Consider the following 20,937-nt stretch of genomic DNA (forward strand, 5'->3'; position numbering starts at 1 on the left):
TAAATTTATATGCAAAACTGGAATATCGCATAAAAGACGTGTGAATAAAGCAGCATTTCCATCCGACGAGAACAAAATCCTCACTTTCTGATTATCTGGCACCAAATATCAAAAGTAAAAGCTGAATTTGCTGCGGTAGGTGATTCATTTAATACTACGTTACTTACTCAGAAAATGCCGATACGCAATGAACGCGTGGTGGCATTTGAAGGCATCTGACGCAGAGCACAGATGCTCTTGACTGTTCTGGAGGTCATTAATAATATAATCACACTACTACTGAGATAGTTAAGGCGTTTTAGATTTACCAAAACAACGTTTCTGCTGTTTTACAATGTGTCCAGCCTGCTGGTTTGTCCATTTACACACATTTTTATCATCGCATGATCTCTTATAACAAAATCACATGACCTTTGTAATGCACATACTAGAATTTGTTCTTTTAAAGTGTTTCCAATGTTGTATATGTGCATCTTTTCTTATCAAATAAAAGTCCTACTCAGTTATGCGCATATGTTTTTTATGCACATTTTCAAAATGTATGCGCATCTTGGTGTTTCCATCAACCTTTTTATATTTTTTATAAAATAGGTGGCTGGAAACCTAGCTACTGACTTCCATAATGGTAAAAATAAATACCATGAAAATCAATGGTTACAGGTTTCCACATTTTAGCCCAAAACTCTGCAAGCAATGAACGTGATGCATCACCTTTCTGCATATCCTCAGGTGTGTCGTGAATACCAGCGTGGCAACTGCTCTCGTGGGGAGACGGACTGCAGGTTTGCCCACCCTGCCGACAGCACAATGATCGACCCCAGCGACAACACAGTGACGGTGTGTATGGATTACATAAAGGGCCGCTGCTCCAGAGACAAGTGCAAATACTTCCACCCTCCTGCTCACCTGCAGGCCAAAATAAAAGCCACCCAACACCAGGTCAATCAGGCCTCGGCCGCCGCTGCCATGGTGAGTACAATCTCACATCACACACAGTACACATATTATCCTGCATCAGTCTGTATGGAGGAGTAACCCTTTCTAAGATTTAAGGTTAGCTTTGATGTATTCCCAGGTGTACAGTTCATACAAATATGAAAATTTGCTGATGGAAAATGTAGGTAATGTTTTTTTTCCAGTAGAGAATTAAAGGGTTAGTTCACCCAAAAAAAAGAAAATTTGGTTAGTTAGCAGTTCATTCCACTGTGGCAACCCCTGATTAATAAAGTGGCTAAGCCGCAAAGAAAATGAATGAATGAGTGAATGAATAATTACCACACTCTAGTCTAGTGTTTCCCAACCCTGTTCCTGCAGGAACACTAACAGTACATACTGTATTTTGGATGTCTCCCATATCTGACCCATTCGTTTCAGGTTCTGGAGCCTCTTTAAGTGTGTTTGATTAAGAAGAGGATAAAAATGTGTACTGTTGATGTGCCTTTAGGAACAGTGTTGGGAAACACTGCTCTAGTCATGAAATCCACCGAGACTTTCAATTATCTTCATAACACAAATTCAGATATTTTAGAGGAAATCTTAGAGCTCTCTCGTCGTCTGTTGTCAGAAATGTTCTGGAGAAGTCCAAAAAAGTACCAAAAAACATTGTCAAAACATTCCATGTCATTCAGTGGATCAACTGTAATTTCAGGAAGTGCAAAAACAATTCTGTGTGCAAAAAACCTGCAAATACGACTTGTTTGCCTATATAATTTCTCTAGTATTACGGTTGTTCAAGATGGAAACGCTAGGGTTAACGCAACATTTAAAATTTATGACCCTTTTATGAATGATGGTGGCAAACAACCAAATTATGCCAAAATACGTGTTTATTTTACAAAGTGGATAAATGATAAACAAAGTATATACAAAATAAAGAAAACCAGAATAAATAAATGGTTGTAATAAAGAAGAGGAGGAACAAAAGTTAATCAGCTCAAGAAGTTTGTTATTTTATATACAGACACACACTTTGTGCTTTGTGGCTGTTTATCGAGACAACATCAAGGTTTGTTTGAGCTCGAGTCGACCAAGAAAGGGGGGGTTGGGTAGGGGGTCGCGCGATTTCCTGGACATTATCTTTTCGTTTGCGGGCATCCGGGAGTCTCTATGCATATGCGGGAGACACACAGAACTTCCGGGAGACTTGGTATGACTGCTTTTGTTGTGCTAGGTACCCTTTGCAAAGGGTACCCAAAAAGTGGTACGGTACAGTTCGCTTTTTGGTACCTTTTGACAGTGTAAACGGCCATAACAGCGTACCGTTTTGTACCATACTGTATCGTACCACTCAGTGGAAACGGGCCATTAGAGACATGGAAGTGTCATATTGCCCATATTAAACATACACTCTAATTTTATGTGGAAAACATTGGTGAAAAGAGAGGTTTTTATAGTTTTTGGGTGTACAAAATTGTCCTTGGAGCTTCATATGATTATAGTCAAAACACTGAAGTCACATTGAATATTCTAACAATATTTTAAGTTTCTTTTTTATGGACTTTGAACATCTTAAAACCATTGCTGTCTTTCAGCTTTCATCTAAAATATCTTAATTTGTTTCAAAGATGAACAAAGGTTTTAGGGTACAGAACGAGATAAGAATAGGGTTGTCACAATACTGGAATTCGGCACCTTTGGATACTGAAATTTTAAAAATGTCCCTTTCCCGGGAACATTTGAGCACTATGGAGCGCGTTCTTAATCAGCACTGATTTCACGTTGTCTTCACGTGCTCAACAGAAATAGCTTTGATTGACTGTGAAGCTCATCAGTTCACCAAATTCACCACTGTTTACTGAGTGTAACGACAGATAGAGGGACACTAAAATGTTTCAAAGCTGCAATTCACCAGAGCCCAAATCAGCGCTGTTTAAGAATGTGCTCAGTAGCACTGAAATTAGAGGGAAATTTACTTTTTTAAAACTTTAGTATCGATTGGTATCAAATTCCAGTAACTTGACAACCTTACATAGGAGTACATAATTAAAAGATCATTTTTAAGGGAACAAATCCTTAATATTAATATTTTTAGCTGAAATTGAGGACTTTGGTGATTCCTAAAATGTAAGCTAATGGATGCTTGGCACTTAGAGAGTCTAAAAAACTAATTCAGGCAATACAAAATGAATACAGTATGAAGCTTGAACTTCTTGATGCATAATTATGTATTCCTGAGCACAATCTCACATGTTAGCTGATTGAAAATGCTGCTCACTTAAAGCTATTTTATACTTCTTGGGACATTTTTCTAAAATTGAGATTGTATAATCTGATTTATTAATCATATTCATAATCCACATCATCTGAATAAATAAGCTTTCCATTGATATATGTCATTGTAAAGATAGGACAACAGTTGGCCAAGATACTACTTAGTGAATATCTGTATCTGTAAAAAAATACAAGTATTGAGAAAAAAATTGCTTTTAAAATTGTCCAGATTATGTTCTTATCAGTGCCTGTTACTAATTTACTTTGCAAAATATCTTCATGGAAGATTGCTGAGGAAGTGATTTAACACTACATTTCACCAAATCTGGTAAAGTCTAGATCAGATACGCGGCCGGCGGTATGCACATTGATATAGCAGCTTTTTTATGACACTGTATAACAATAATTCATATTTTTACAGTACTGTGACGGTTGGGTTTAGGGTTGAAGTGGGGGTAGGCATTAAAAAATACAATTTTGGGGGTAATTTAATAAATAACATCAATAACATCACAAGACTTTTGGCCAGCGGAGAAATTAAAATGGTCGTGCCCAACTGAGTCTGGTTCTCTCAAGGTTTTCTTTCTTCACTCCCATCAGGTGAAGTTTTTTTTCCCTCTCCGCTGTCGCCACTGCCTCGCATGGTTCAGGATTGGTAGAGCTACGCATCGATGAATTGGCTCTTCAGTGTTTGAACTCTCAGTAATGATTAAATCACACTGAACTGAGCTAAACTGAACTGAACTGAACTTAAACACTAAAACCTGAACCACACTGTTCCAGTTACTGAACCACACTGTTCCAGTTACTATGACCATTTATGTGAAGCTGCTTTGACACAATCTACATTGTAAAAGCGCTATACAAATAAAGCTGAATTGAATTGAATTGAATAATACTTGGTACAACTACTGTTTTTACGTTACTGTGACGGTTGGGTTTAGGGTTGGGGTCGGGGTAGACGTTTATAAAATGCAATAAATGGGAAGTTTAATAAATAATATAAATAAATCTCAATAACTTCCGTCCGCAAAAGTATCCAATCTAGCAACAACCACCAAATCTGCTTTGATAAACAAACCAACCGGTCCACATCTTGGAGCAAATTTTCATTTTTGGGTGAACTATTAGAAATAAGCTTCAGGAGTCTTTAAATGTCTTGATGTATGCAAAACTAACAGTTTTTTGATGGTATACTGTATATTTAATCTCAGGTTAGCATTGATATCTCTCTGTGCCATCTTTAAGGAATGCATTTAAGAGTCTTAAATAATAACCTAAGCATTTTATAAATGTGTCCTATGCGTTATATTGTTGGTAGAGCTCTGTGTAAGCTTTTATAAAGCTCATATCATTGCCATTTCCCATTTAAACTGCACAAATACGTGATTTGATCATCCTGTCGAGCAGAGTGCAGTGTCATAACTATTTCTATGTAACATTTCTCCACATTAAATGTATGTTTGCAATCCAGCCCAATGTTATCCACAATGTCAATGAACCCCCTGTTAATGTTACCATGATTGATGTACATTGTTAATCTTAAATCTCAGTAGCTTTTTTTCATATTTAAACAAACAAAAACAGAATGGACTGTATTTCTGCATGCCTTAGTCCTGATATCCCCCTGTATACTGCATTCCAATGATTTGTTTTTATTTGTTTTTTTTCTCACCTACCCAAAATGCACTGCTGCCCCCATGATGCACCTCTGCTTGCTGTTTATGTTAATGCGCTTGAACCCCATTGGCCCATTGCCATCATGTGCTCGCTGCCTGCTAATTAAGACTCAGTCGGCTGTCAAATCACTGAAGCGACCCCTCGAAGCCACCTTTGACCTGGTACTATGACCTTTCACCTTTTTGCTTGGCATGTTGCTTTATTGTAGTGTCTTTAACAAACAAAAAAACTGAGATATAATCTGCAAGCATAGTCCTTTTGTGTTTGTTTAATGCCTCTGTTGTGTTCTGTTACCATCTCGTGTGATCAACTGACTGTGGCGAGCAAGAATTGTTAGCAGACGCCGCCGCAATCAGATCATCACACGTGTGTTATTTCAGAGCGTGAGGAAAGGGCCAGATGATCTAAACTCTAGTGACATGGCTTCTATGTGTCTATACAGCATTGATGTTCAGTATGCATGTTTAGTAGCTCTGTATTTAGTGCATGTGTCTATGGGAGGGGTAGCGGCAGAAGAATACTAAAGCTCCACCATTAAAGCAACAGGAAAGATCAGGGCCTGTATTCACAAAACATTTGATCTTACCACTATGAGAGCTCTGCTAAATGCTAAATAGCAGGCAATGCTTTTAGTTTAGTTCACATATTAACTGTTTTTTACTTAGTCTTGCTAAGCTTAGAGTAAGGGCGGGGTTAAATTCATTGCTTTTGATGATGTCAGCATGCTTATTAACTATGCACTAAGTGATTGGCTGATAGGGGCGGGTTTTCTGTCAGAGATTTATTCATAGAGCTTGATGTTTTGTATAGCCTTATTTAAATAAAAGCTTTAAAAATACAAATGTTTCCACAATTAAAATATACGTAATTAATTGAACACCCTTTTCACATGACGATGTCCAAATTCACTCCAGGCAGTGTATGTTTACTTCCGTCTACACCAGAGATGCGCAAACTAGGGCCTGCTGGCCAAAGTTAGCCCATGGTAATCTATGATTTTTGCCCACCATCCCATCTGAGAAGAGAGGGAGAATGAAGGGCATGGTTTGTTTGTCTGTTAAACGCTAACTGAAATTAAATTGTTTCAATTAACAGCTGTAAATTAATCAGATTTTCTTTAAATGGACATACTGTGTCACCCGACAATGCAGAGACTTTGGTGAGCAAAGCAAGTCATGGCAGACTCTGCTTGACTAGTGTATTCAGCATTGAACTCCACTGTGTTATTATGTTTTTATTGCAATAAGTTATCATTTAAACAAATTATACTGCATTAGTTCATCCGATTTAATGAGATGTTTTCTATTTATTTTGAAATATCATTAAATAAATTAGGAAATTACCCATGGCAACTTTAATTTATTATAGTTTGGTATGTTTACCTCAGGCAACGTAGTGGCGTAGGAGGTAGTGCTGTCACCTCACAGCAAGAAGGTTGCTGGTTCGAGCTGGGTCAGTTGGTGTTTCTGTGTGGAGTTTGCATGTTCTCCCTGCGTTTTCGTGAGTATCCTCCGGGTGCTCCGGTTTTCCCCACAGTCCAAAGACATGCAGTTCAGGTTAATTGGGGAGGCTAAATTTTCCGTTGTGTATGAGTGTGAACGAGTGTGTATGGATGTTTCCCAGAGATGGGTTGCAGCTGGAAGTGCGTAAAAACATATGCTTGATAAGTTGGCGGTTCATTCCGCTGTGGCGACCCCAGATTAATAAAAGGGACTAAGCCGAAAAGAAAATGAATGAATATTTACCTCCAGTTTTGGCCCTTCATACAAAAAGTTTGGGGACTCCTTATCTACTCCCCATTGAGAATTCACCCAGTCAGTATTATATTCACTACAGATACAGTTAGATGGTGACTACGGTGGTTTTCTAACAATAAGAAGGCTGCAATTTAATTTAGTATTATTCATTCATTTTCCTTCAGCTTAGTTCCTTTGTTAATCAGGGGTCACCACAGCGGAATGAATTGCCAACTCTTCCAGGATATGTTTAACAGAGCGGATGTCCTTCCAGCTGCAACCCAGTACTAGGAAACACCCATACTTTACATACTCATTTACACACATACACTATGGCCAATTTAGTTTACCTAATTCACCTATAGCGAATGTCTTTGGGCCCATGCAAACACGGGGAGAACATGCAAACTCCACATAGAAATGCCAGCTGACCCAGCCAGGACTCGAACCAGTGACGTTCTTGCTGTGCCACCGTGTCGCTCCCAGTATTATTAGATTATGAAATCATTTGTAACTTATAACTAAGGTAGCACAGTTATTAAATTAAAATCTAGTAGGTGGTGGCAGGACACTGTCTTAAGGTCTTCATTCATTTAAACGACGAAATTGAAAAACCCATTAATGGATCAGTGAATAATAAATGATGAAACTGATATCATTTATAGAATAAATACTTACCAGATAATGTAAGATTGAAATAAAATGAAGGATTTTTACTCATTCTGGAACATTCACATATAACAAGTTCTAAACATGTGTATTTATAGCAGCATCAAAGTAAAAATAAATCCATTATTGAGGAAATAAACTGAACTAATATGTGAAAAGGTTGCAAACGTATACTTTTCTTGATGAACAATAACTCATTCCTATTCCTAATGATCATTTTAAAACTCAGAAAGCAGTTCAGTGTTAAAAGAGAAACATTTGAACACATGCCCAATACTTTAATAGACTTAAATCACAATGTGCAATGTTAATATTTTCAGTTGTAAAGTGTCACATTCATTCAAAGGTAAACCGGAACTAAAAATACACTGCGTTGCAGATAGGGGGAAGTGAAGTGACGTCTAAGTGAAAAGGGTCTATCCTGGACACAAAACCATTAAAAGGGTCATTTTTTAAATTTAAATAAGCTTTCCATTGATTTATGGTTTGTTTGGAAAGGGAAGTATTTCTACAAATAATTAAAACATGTAGGTGTTTAGAAAAATAGGAATATTGAGAGAATAACCATTAAACCATTAAGTTCTTAGCTAAATTAAGTTTTTATATATATATATATATATATATATATATATATATATATATATATATATATATATATATATATATATATATATATATATATATATATATATATGGTACATTACAAAAAACTATGGTTCACTAACATTTTTAAGTTGAACCAATTAAACTCTAAAAGTCATTTTAACTTACATCAATAAAAAAATAAGTTGAAACCTGATTAACTTACTAAAAAGAGTTAACGTAGTATAAAAGCATACATTGTCACAACTTTTTTATTATGTATTTTTTGTGTTGGAAATTTATAAAATGTCTTAATATTGAATTTATGTTTGACATAAAAGTAAACACTGTATTGTTAGTTATTCCTACAAACACACTACATGACAAACGTCTTGTTGTTGATCCCAATTGTAAGAGCAACAAATAATAACTTGATTTCTAGTTGATCATTTGGAAAAGTGGCAGAAGATTTTCAGAAATTCAATTTCCTCAGCCTCCACATCAAAGTTCCTGAAAGCAAAGAAGGTCAAGGTGCTCCAGGATTGGCCAGCCCAATCACCAGATATGAACATTATTGAGCATGTCTGGGGTAAGATGAAGGAGACATTGAAGATGAATCTAAAGAATCTTAATGAAATCTGGGAGTCCTGCAAGAAGGCTCTCTTTGCCATTCCAGATGACTTTATTAATAAGGGATTTGAGTCATTGCAGAGATGTATTGATGCAGTCTTCCAAGCTCATGATGGAGTCATGCACTATATTCTTTCTTGTTCCACTGCACCATGACTTTATATTCTATACTGTACTGTACATTATTTCTGTTAAGTAACAATACTTTTGTCTAAGCAAATGCAGACCTTACTGTCCTAATTAAATAATTAAAAATCAAGGCATTATTTTGTTTTGGTAAAATAAGCATAATCTAGAGGCCTTTGCCTTTCATGTAAGCCATTTCTGATACTAAATGATCAACTAGAAGACAAGTTATTATTTGTTGCTTCTAAAACTTGACTTGACAGACGACAAGACTTTTCTAAGGTAATATATAATGTGCAATTGTTTTTTTTTTGTTTTTTTTTCTACGATAAACAAATTAAGGCTATGCACATGAACAATTATTAATATTAATTGTTTATATGTTAATATTAATTTGTAAACACCGTATTGTCCCACAAATATAACCATACAATTGGTTTTGTGGTCCGGGGTAAACAAAGAGATTATGTGCATATAAACAGTTATTAATATTAATTAAGAGAGTAGAATAATCATGGTTGATAATAAGATATGCAAAAGTAAAAGCACGTTTGTTTGCCAGTTCTGCAATTACCTCAATACACCCGCAAATAATGCAACACCTTTTTAAAAGATCATTATTACTATTGTTTGGTAGATTTTTTCCATTTTTGGATAGTTAGTGATTTGGTCTTAATGACATAGATGTCATTTTTTACCACATTTATATTACATGATCTTATGTAGGAGCTACTTGAGATGTGTTTGTGAATACGGGCTCTAGTCTCTTTCTCACACTTATCATGGAGTGAGCAGTGCAGTTTATTTTCCTTTTGTTCTTTTTTTGTTTTTTCTTTTTAACGTGTTACTTTTGGTCACTTTGTTTCGTCTGCCAGAAACATTTGAGTAGTGCTTCGCTTGCTTCATTTGCATTGAGTTAGCAGTATGGATGTTGTAATGTTAATGACTTTTTTTAATACTCTACTGATGTAAAACTAATGATGTGACGTAATCACAGATGCTGATTTTGTAGCCGTAGCGAGAGGAACTTGGCTCTTTGGCTTTTTGCTTGTGCCGTAGACATGTTTTAGCTGCCGCTTGCTTGCTTGTTTGTCAGAATCCAGCCCTGTGATGTTTTTTGCCCTCTGACGATAATTCTGTCTTTTCTTGTTCCTGTCCTGTTGTTTTTTTTTACTCTCTTCCACACGTGCCGACCCGTTTCCCTGTTTTCTCCTCTTCCCTGTGGTCTTTTGGGAGCAGGGAATTCCTCACAGTGTCATGCCACCTTTACCAAAGCGACCCGCGCTTGAGAAAGCCAACGGTGCCACGAGCATGTTCAGCGCTGGCATGCTCCAGTACCAGCAGGCTTTGGCCAACATGCAGTTTCAGCAGCAGGCAGCCTTTATTCCTTCAGGTAGGGCTTCTGAACACCGCTTCAGCTCACCAAACCAAACCACGAGGGACAAATCACAAACACACACATTTTCTTTCTTATTTTGCGCCGTCAGGGTTCCCACAGCCATCAAAATGTTATGGAAATATTTTGTGTTGCATTATGCTATTGTAAAATGATATCAGCATTTCTATTAACTGTTCACATAAATGTAGAATACGGAATATTTGTATATAATATATAGTAAATCAGTATTGTATCAATGATTAATATTTCAATTTTAATTTAATACAATTTCAAATGTAAAAAAAATCTAACAGTTATTATTTGGTTAGAATAGTATTACATTTAAATGAGATTAAACATACTGGATCATGATAAAATAAATTCCCATTGCAATAAAAAAATACTTATAATATATAGTAAAGCAGTACAGTATCAATTATGGCAAGAATTAGTATTCTAATTTTAATTTAATTCAATTTCATATGTAAAAAAAATGTCTAATAGTTATTGTTTGGTTAGAATATTATTACATTCAAATTAGATTAAATATACTGTATCATAATAAATAAATGTTCCCATGGCCATAAAATTACTCAATATATAATAAATCAGTGTAGTATCAGTTATGACAACAATTAGTATTCTAATTTTAATATAATAGAATTTCAAATTTAAAAAAATATGTATATTACAATTTTCATGTATTATGATTATAATACTAATTATCACAATAATTAGTATTACAATTTTATTATAATACAATCACATGTCTAATAGTTATTATTTGGTTATTATAATGTTACATTTTTATGAGATTAAATATACTGCATCATAAAAAAATAAGTTTTCGCGGCCATCAAAATGTTGGAACATTAATACAGAATTATAGAATTATAATTAATTCTAATTGTAATATTATCACAATAAATAGTATTATAATTTTAATAAAATACAATTCAATATGTATAAAATGTCTAGTAGTTGTTATTTGGTTATAATAAGGTTATTTGAAGGAGATTAAATATACTCTATCATAATAAATAAATGTTTCCATGGCCTTCAAAATGTTGGAACATTTGTGGAAGTATTTTATGTTGCATTATGCTATTGTAGAATGAAAAAAAGTCAGCATTTTTACTAACTATTCAAATAAATATAGAATGAGGAATATTTATAAAGTCATAATATATAATAAAACAGTATAGTAAATAATTAAAAAATCTTCCCACGGCCTTACATTTTTTATATATAATATATAGTAAAACGGTATAGTATCAGTTATGACAAAAATAATATTGTAATTTTAATATAATAAAATTCCATGTATAAAAAAATCTTATAATTAATAATATTATTAATAATCACAATAAATAGTGTTTTAATTTTAATATAATACAATTCAATATGTATAAAATGTCTAGTAGTTGTTATTTGGTTATAATAAGGTTGCATTTGAATAAGATTAAATATACTCTATCATAATAAATACATTTTTTCATGGCCTTCAAAATGTTGGAACATTTGTGGAAGTATTTTATGATGCTTTATGCTAATGTGAAATTATATCAGCCTGTCTATTAACTCTTCACATAAATGTAAAATGAGGAATATTTATATAGTCATAATATACAGTATAGTAAAACAGTATTTTATCAATTATGACAAGAATTAATATTATAATTTTCATTTTCATATGAAAAAAATATCTAACAGTTATTGTTTGGTTAAAATAATAATACATTTAAATGAGATTAATTATACTGTATTATAATAAATAACTGTTCCCATTGTAATAAAAATGTTTGTGGAAGTATTTTATGATGCATTATGCTATTTTGAAATTATGTCAGCATTTCTATTAACTACTCAAATAAATGTAGAATAAGAAATATTTTTATAGTCATAATATATAGTAAAACAGTATAGTATTAATTATGACAATGAATAATATAATAATTTTAATATAATACAATTTCATATGTAAAACATGTATAATAGTTATTATATGGTTATAATAATGTTACATTAAATGAGATTAAATTTACTCTATCATAATTGATAAAGGTTCCCATGGCCATAAAAATGTTGGACCATTTGTAGAAATATTTTGTGTTGCATTATGCTATTGTAAAATGATATCAGCATATCTATTAACTACTCAAATAAATGTAGAATATGGAATGTTTATATAGTCATAATATATAGTAAAACAGTATAGCATCAATTATGACAATGATTAGTATTTTCATTTTAATATATTACAATTTCATATGTTAATAATTATCCAATAATTATGATTGGTAACACTTTAGTTCAGGTCATAATTTATGAAATTTACTACTGGCTTATTACCTGCATATTACTAATATAGTAACTTTTATAAAGTAGCTATAAAGTATAAACTACCCAAAAGCTAAACCCAACTTCTACCAATGAATTCAGTTTATTAAGCCAGTAGTGTTGGTTAATGGTTTGTTAATAGTGTGAATTGCGACTTAAACAAAAGTGTTTGCTTATTTATTAACCTTATCAGGTTATAATGATGTTACCTTTTAATAAGATTAAATGTACTATATCATAATAAATAAATGTTGTAACATATCGTCACCTTGGAATTATAAGGTTCTATCTGCATTCTGAAAGATTTTGAGATATTGAGCTTCAAAGCATTTGGATTCCATATAGCAAACAGTATGTGTGTAACATTTGTTTTTTCAAAGAAAAAGTCTAAAAATCTAAACAACTTATAAAAACATCCCATAATGTAAACAAGTTGTTATTTAATAAGAATGTTAATAACTCATTTTTGACACAAATATCAGATAAACCCTTATAATTCTGAGGTGACGATGTGTAATTGATCATTTATACCGCATACTATAGTGTGTATAGTCAATTTAAAAAGAACAGTATAACTAATTGTATTAATATAAAATAAAGCTGACACTTTAAAGTAACAATTCACTCAATTAACTTATTAAAAGCTGATTATAAAGATATTAGATGATTATTAGCACTTGTAAAGTACAATATTACTAACTGTAATTAGGCAGCAAATTAATAGTGTATTGAGCCAATATTCTTAGTTAATTATTTGATAATAGTGTGAATTGTACATAAAAAATAATGTGAGACCAAAATAAATAATAATTATATACATAATTTCAAAACTATATAATACACAATTATTATTTAGAGTAGGAAATATAACAACAAAACTTTAAATAATCATTTTAAAAGCCAGTTTTCTAGTTTCAAGTTTGTATTTTTTAGTATCGCTCCATCTACTCTCTGTAATGCAGTGGTGTTTACATTCATAACAAGTAATCACAGCATTAGATTAACCGTGGAAAAGGTTTGTGCAAACTATTTGATCACTCGGTGTGGGAACCTTGGCAAAATGTGCACTAAAACTGGAGCTGTTTGTCAGTTTCTCTGTATCACCTCATCATCGTATCACATTACAACTCCTGCAGTCATGGCTTTCACTGCAAAGCATAGTCGCCAATAACCCTGAGATGCCCTTTAGTCATACTAACATCTGTTACACACACACTCACAAACAGACACACACACACTAGTGCTCCCTTCCTGAGTTCAACTAATCGGTCTCTTACAGACACAGTCATGCTGTATCACTGTAATGATTATTGTCTTCCTTTAATTATGATTTCTTCACTCTAACCAACCTTGTGATGGGCTGTTGTGATTCTTCTCCCTTTCCAATCCACTTCCTGTTGCAATGCATGATGGGCAGGCTCAATATTGTGCATGACCCCTGCAGCGAGCATGGGTAGGTTTCTAGACTTCCTCCTTTTAGTTGTTCTTACCCCCTCAAAATACACACGGCCGACAAACTGACATTGATGAAGTGGGCATTTTACTCTGTTTTCCGAATGCATCACATATGAAGCATTTACATTTCTGTGATTTCATTTAAAGTCAACATGAAATGGTACGTGCATTATTTATTCACTCCCATAAAGGGACACATATGGTGCCATACACACTGATATTTGCAAATATGAGCAAAGAAGGCTATGAAAAATATCTCAAAATATTCACAAAATAACCTGAGCAAGCTTGAGTTCTGGATGAGAGTAGAGGATTTGTCAACCCAGGCTCATTTTGGTTACGTACCCATATATACATTTCTAGAGAGTGCCACATACGTCCCAGGAGGTATGTTTCTCTAGTGAGTGCCATTCACAGCTGCTCTTCTCGCGTAAATCCACCAGAGGCGGCTGTGTACGCTTTTTCAGATCTCAAATTTCTCTTGCGAGTGCCATTCGCACCTGTTTTTCTTACGTAAATTCACTAGAATTGCTGTCCCGGGAGAGAACCCTGAGCTCTGAGATATTTGAGCCCAGGGCTCCTGCCTGGTCTAGAAGCATATCAGGGGATCCGAGATCAGGTAGGTCTCGATCGCTCCCCCTTTAGAAGGGGAGAAAAAGCAGGAGATGGGGTGGAAGGGGGGATTCTTCCAAAAAGAAGATAGATCAATAAGGAGAAAGTGATGTATTTATATTAAGCTAGGATCATTCTGATTGGATTATTACTGATTACGGATGAGTGGCCAGCAGTGCATCATATCACGTTCTCCTCTCGAAATTAGTTTGTGAAACTTCACTTTGTTGAACAATAAAGACATTTTTCACAGCCTTCTTTGCTCATATTTACCAAAGGTGTCAATATTGGTGGAAGTTGCTATTCATCCAAGTCAAATATATACTAGAGCAGAACTTGGTTTTGCAGGGGATTCTGAAAAGTGGCTTTTAGACACACGAATGATAGAGTTGGAGGCTGAAAAATCATCTTTACATTCATGTGCATCAATGTAGCTATTAGGTAAGATTATACTGGTTAGGTATATTATGAAAGAAGCACTTGATTTCATGTTGACTTTAAATGTAAATTGGATTTCTCTGTTACTGTTAGCTCTTGCATTTTGTGTACTGTGTTGTGGGTTTTGGTGGCTTTATAAAGAAGATTGTTCACCTAAAAATGACATTTCTGTCATTTACTTTGTGGAGGAATACTGTACAAGCTATAATATGTGGGATATATGATATAGAGTGCCTTAGTGTTCCACTAGTGCTGATATACAGCCATATTGCAATGCTACGAGTGTGATGTTGCGTTTATACAATAGTTCGACAGCATAATTGTGTATATATAAAAGAAAATCAAAAAGAAAGTCTCAAAAATCCTTTTGGAACTACTTTCTTCCACCATTCATTCACATCTGCAGTACAGTAGAAATCGTTGCTACTTTACTGTCACTTTAGAGCTAGTGTTTGAATGATTCTCTAGCGTAATGTCTAAAGTGATGACAAAACAGCTGATTTTGCTAACATTTTAAAATAATAAGGCTGAACGGCATGAAATGGCATCAGTCTACAGAGATTTCCCAGTATTTCTCTGTAGCAATCAGGATGTCACAATAATTAACCCCAAAGAAGCCAAAGCAAACACTACAAGTTTCTGTGGTATAAATACAGCAATACAACATACAAAAAAGTTCAACTTAGAATGTCACTTACCTGATCTATAATGATTTGTTTAGCTGTAGTTTGAACATTATGTTAAGAAAACGCGGAGTTTTCTCCCTCTGAGGACTTATGCTATCTGGTCTCAGTTTGCACATTCAGGCTGATGGCAGCCGATTTTTTTTTGCTAGAATAAAAGCAATTTTTTAAGCTATTTTAAGGTCAATATTATTAGCCCCCTTAAACAAGGTTTTTTCAATTCTCTGCAGAACAAACCATCATTGTACAATGACTTGACTAATTTGCCTAATTAACCTAGTTACACCTTTAAATGTCATCCTGAGCTGAATACTAGTATTTTGAAAAATGTTTAGTAAAATATTATGTGCTGTGATCATGGCAAAGATAAATTAAATCAGTTATTAGAAATACAGTAAGTCATCAAAACTATTTTGTTTAGAAATGTGTTGAAAAAACTTCTTTCAGTTAAACAGAAAATAGAGAAAATATCCAGGAGGGCTAATAATTCAGCATGCGACTGAATAAACAATATCAGAATTGTCATTTTACTGGGTGAACGGTCCCTTTAATTCCTCGCACTTTTCCTCACTGCAGTTGTTTGTGGCTCAGATACAGTAACAAAAGCCACTGTACCAGCAGGGTTAAATAAAATGCAGCATATGGAAGCTGAAACCGAAATGCCAAACAAGTTGATGAGATGCCATGCCTTTGTTTCCCTCTCCTTGTAGCTCTTGATGTGTTGCCTCATATGACACTTTACCTGCCCCTGTGTCTTCTTTAGAACGATCTCTCTCTCTCTTTGTTTTTGGTTGGCCGTTTTGCTGATGTCACCTTTTCGATGCTCACTTTTTCTTTCCATGCCCCTCTGTGTCCCTCACTCATCATGTTTGTGCATCTGTTGGCCACACTCCCTGTACGTGTGCTTATACCATTTTCCCTCTGAAAAAGTTCCCATGATGCACGGCGCTTCCCCGGCCGCTGTGTCTGCAGCAACCACATCTGCCACAAGTGTTCCCTTCGCATCTGCATCAGCCAATCAGGTTTGCTCTTTTATGGCTTTTTCTCTCTCTATCTCTCTCTCTCTCACACACACACACTGCACACACTCTCTCTCTCTCTCTCTCTATCTTTCTGTCTGAGGGATGTTTCTGAGTGCTGGGGGTCTTTTTTGTTGTTTTTAAAGTGATCTCTCTCCCCCTTGTTGGACTACACAGGTTTTTTAAACGTTTATTTTATGATATTTCAAACAATATGACAAATGTTGATTTTTCCTCAAACTATAGAATGGACTATTTGATTTAATATAGATTACAGTAAGTAAATGTAAATATTAGTTCTGGGCAAAAATTAATCATGATTTATCGCATCCAAAATTTAGTTTTGACATAATTTAAGTGTGTGTAATGTGTATATTTATTTTGTGAATGTAAATGCATGCAAATATTTGAGAAAATGTTGGTTTACATTTAGATATAAAATATATGTATATCAGGGGTTCTTAAACTCCATCCTGCAGATCCGGTGTCCTGCAGATTTTAGCTCCAAATTGCCTCAACACACCTGTAAGGATAGAGCTAGTAAGAGCTGATTAGCTAGCCCAGATGTGAGCTAAAATCTGCAGGATAGCAGACCTCCAGGACCGAGTTTGAGAACCCCTGCTATACACATATATTTTATATGATACAAATTATACTCGCATTTAAATATCAATGTAATACAATAGTTTTGTTTCCATGTATGTGTATATATACTGTAATAAACACACATATATTATGGCAAAGCAAACTTTTATGTTGGATGTAATTAATCACAATTAATCTTTGCCCAGCGCTAGTCAATATTTATATAGTTATTTATTTAAATATTAATAAGTCAAAAGTATTAGCCCCCCTTTGATTTTTTTTATATATATATATATTTCCCAAATGAAGTTTAACAGAGCAAGGACGTTTTCACAGTATGTCTGATAATATTTTTTTCTTCTGGAGAAAGTCTTATTTGTTATATTTTGACCAAAATAAAAGCAGTTTTTAATTTTTTAAAAACCCTTTTAAGGTCTAAATTATTAGCCCCTTTAAGCTATTTTTTTTCGATAGTCTACAGAACAAACACTAACATGTTTAGTTAACCTAATTAACCTAGTTAATGTATAGAAGGTTCCTGAAAAATATCTAGTCAAATTATTATGTACTGTCATTATGGCAAAGATAAAATCAATCAGTTTTTAGAAATGAGTTTTTCAAACTATTATGTTTAGAAATGTGTTGAAAAAAATCTTGCCTCCATTAAAAAGAAATTGGGGAAAAAATTAACAGGGGGGCTAATAATTCTGACTTCAACTGTATATATATATGTATATATATATATATATATATATATATATATATATATATATATATATATATATATATATATATAGTAAATTGGGTTGTTTCTAGTATTTGTTGCTCTATTGATGATATACATCGCATTTTAATATTGTTTTTTTGTCCTTTTTTATTTTGAGGACTCTTCTCTATCAAAGCTGACTACCAACGAATACATGCAATTGGTATGTATGAGGTTGTTTTTCCATTCGATTTTTTGCTTTAGGTACCTTTTCGGTACCTTTTCTGGCACTTTACACTATTATATATATATATTAATTTCCTTTGCTTCATTTTCTTGTCCTGCTATATATTGCATTTGTTTAATAGACCACTTCAGAATTCTTATTAGGGATGTGTTTGAGTAAATTGTTTATGTTTGTTTAATTCTATATTGGCATGATAAAAAATGGGGTGCTCCCTAAGATTAATTGCATACAGTAATATATTTATTACCTATATAAAAATGTACACACGTAAATTTGATAATTTTTATTTATATTTATATTTTGATTATATATATATATATATATATATATGTTTGTGTGTGTGTGTGTGTGTGTGTGTGTGTGTGTGTGTGTGTGTGAATGTGTGTGTGTGTGTGTGTGTGTGTGTGTGTGTGTACATGTAAATACAAATTAAATATAAATTTAAATATCTCTATAAACTTTTTGTATAGTTTGGCACACACATACTGTAAAAATAATACACACATATATTTAAATTAAACTTTATTTTCAATGCGATTAAGTTCAAATGAACTCAATTTAATTTTTTTCTTATCTTTTTACAGAAAATTGGTTAAAAAACAAATGTTTTCCATTGTTTATTTGAAAATCAGTGGTTATTCCACCAAATGTTTTTTTCCTAACTCATCTGAAGTTAAACATTTGTATTAAGTTTCCTAAAATATATTATTTAATTTAGAAAACATGGCACCTTATTGTTTTGACTAACTGTAATTTAATGCTCCAAATAACAGAATTTGTATTATAAATGTGAGATAAATAGAATCAGTAGTTTGCAGAATAAAACAAAAATAATATTTTATTCAGACACATAACTATACATTTTAAATCCAGAGGAACTGAGAATTTTCCAGTGTTTTTTCCTCATAGATTTATATTTGAATTCTGCTCATACACTATAAAAAGCTTTTAGTTGACTACTTAAAAATTGATAACCTGTTGCCTTAAAATGAATAAGTAAATGAACTATGTGCATAATTATACAAATTAGATTGTTCAATTTGTTTTCTGTCTTTATGTAAAGTGACTAATCGCTTTTGACAGTGTATGATCAATAAAAACCATTGTAACAGGTCGCCATTAAAGAATAGTCTGATCTAAAATATATAACTATTTCCAAGTTCCTTCAAGAATCATAATATTAGCAGGGACTTTACAAATACCTTCAGTTTCTAAAATTAAAAGTGGAGGTCAGCAAGTTGGAAACAAATGGAATGTGCATAAGGATACACTGACTTGTCCCTACCGCACTCGAGAAGGAGTTGTACTAATAAGCAATGGTTTTCCTCAATGGCATTTCTTAATTGTGTGTTGTTTGGCTCATTCTCTTCTTAACTGTCATGGGGAGGGATTGAGGGTGAGGGAGAATATTTTAGTCTTCGATCTGATTTTGGCCAAAATAAAGGTCCCGAGGAAAAAATTTTTTCATGCATTTCTCTCTTTTCATCTCCAGATTCCAATAATATCTGCGGAGCATCTGACTAGTCACAAGTACTTGACGCAGATGTAGTTCCAGTCCACAACAGTGAGTGATTTTCAGTGAGATTTTCCTGGATTTGTCTTCTGTCTACCTGAGAAATTCAAAGTTTAATGTTTGATTTAAAGCAAAAGCGCACCCAATTTGGGTCTTGATTCTCTCTCATTGACTCTTATGTCATTCCAAACCACTTTGTGGTAATTTGTTTTTACATAGAACATAAAATGAAAATGCAGATAAAGTTATTTTCCATACAACTGCAGTTCCTAATAACATGTTAAGCTTAAAAAAATGAAATACCACAAAAAAATAATAAAAAAGGACTATGACGCAGTTTCAGTTCAATCTTATTATGCCATATGGACCACTTTTATTATGCTTTTTTGTGAGTATTTTTGTTTGCAAATGATTTTGAAAAGAACTTTCTGAAATGCAAACTTTACAAAGACATTTTAAGGAATTTAAATGACCCATTTGGGGTGTTCTGATGAAGTTCTTTTCTAAACAGTTGTAGTGACCATGTTCGCACGCATGAATTAAGGCTGCTCTCTGCCTACTTGCAATTCTGTTTAAAGATCCAATGCAGGATAAAGTTTGCCATTACACTAACACTGCGCGTTTACACTAGTGCAGTGATTCCCAACAATGACGGGGGGGGTCACTTGGTGATTTCCAAAAATCTAATTCATTACTATCCATAACCTACAGAAGATAAAAAATAGTAGTTAATAGTTACATTAAAAAAACATGCAAATAAATAGCCTTCAGCCTTTCAATAATTTTTTTTCCATTGGATTGCGACCCCTAGGGTGATAACTTATATCAAAGACACAGCAATAGCGTCAGACGCAGCAGATTGATTTTATGGCACCAGGTTAAACTTTCTGACACCTTTACAGCACTCACATACATTAAAAATAAAGGCCATGACTGAATATTGGAGGAAGCTTTCGGAGTGATGTTCTCTAAAATTAAATGAAGAATAGACTTGGGCCTATTAGTGTGTGTGTGTGTGTGCTGTTGCATGCAAGATTTGTATATTTATAACCACCTAAAATTTTGCAAGTCTCTGGAATTGTTATTTTGTGGGTTGCGGGCTGAAAAGTTTGGGATCCCTTGCACTAGTGCAAGAATGAAAACGCTTATCCAGACTGAAGTTGTTGCTGTTACAGAGCCAAGTTAAGTCTTTTCTGTGCCTGCACAAATGCTTTTTCACAGCTATAGCCACATCAGAATATTGCTCAGCCCTGGCAATCACCCTTAAATCGAACAATTTTCCTCCCACTTTACATTGAAAACTTAGAAATGTAAAAAAAATATTAGAA

At 33.6% G+C, this 20,937-nt stretch overlaps 2 protein-coding genes across 53 annotated transcripts in view; one reads left to right on the forward strand and one right to left on the reverse strand.

The window, feature by feature from the left end:
• The window catches only part of ftr05 (finTRIM family, member 5), a 393,850-nt gene that overhangs the window by 322,368 nt on the left and 50,545 nt on the right, over window positions 1-20,937 (reverse strand). Inside the window, exon 6 of the mRNA XM_087241470.1 lies at window positions 3,844-4,108. The gene's annotated coding sequence lies outside the window, so the exon portion shown is untranslated. The remainder of the gene's footprint in view (window positions 1-3,843; window positions 4,109-20,937) is intronic.
• The window catches only part of mbnl1 (muscleblind-like splicing regulator 1), a 163,677-nt gene that overhangs the window by 136,757 nt on the left and 5,983 nt on the right, over window positions 1-20,937 (forward strand). For 8 of the 52 annotated variants that reach the window (NM_001441466.1, NM_001441465.1, NM_001441467.1 and 5 more), the window contains 7 exon segments: window positions 730-969; window positions 4,998-5,051; window positions 9,873-10,026; window positions 13,769-13,804; window positions 16,470-16,561; window positions 18,028-18,072; window positions 19,589-19,660. In NM_001441466.1, coding sequence (NP_001428395.1) covers window positions 730-969; window positions 4,998-5,051; window positions 9,873-10,026; window positions 13,769-13,804; window positions 16,470-16,561; window positions 18,028-18,072; window positions 19,589-19,645 — 678 coding nt within the window. In that variant the 3' untranslated portion in view covers window positions 19,646-19,660. 52 annotated transcript variants of the gene reach the window in all.

Source organism: Danio rerio, chromosome 2 (assembly GCF_052040795.2).
Source record: "Danio rerio strain M-AB ecotype USA chromosome 2, GRCz13ab, whole genome shotgun sequence".
NCBI lineage: Eukaryota > Metazoa > Chordata > Actinopteri > Cypriniformes > Danionidae > Danio > Danio rerio.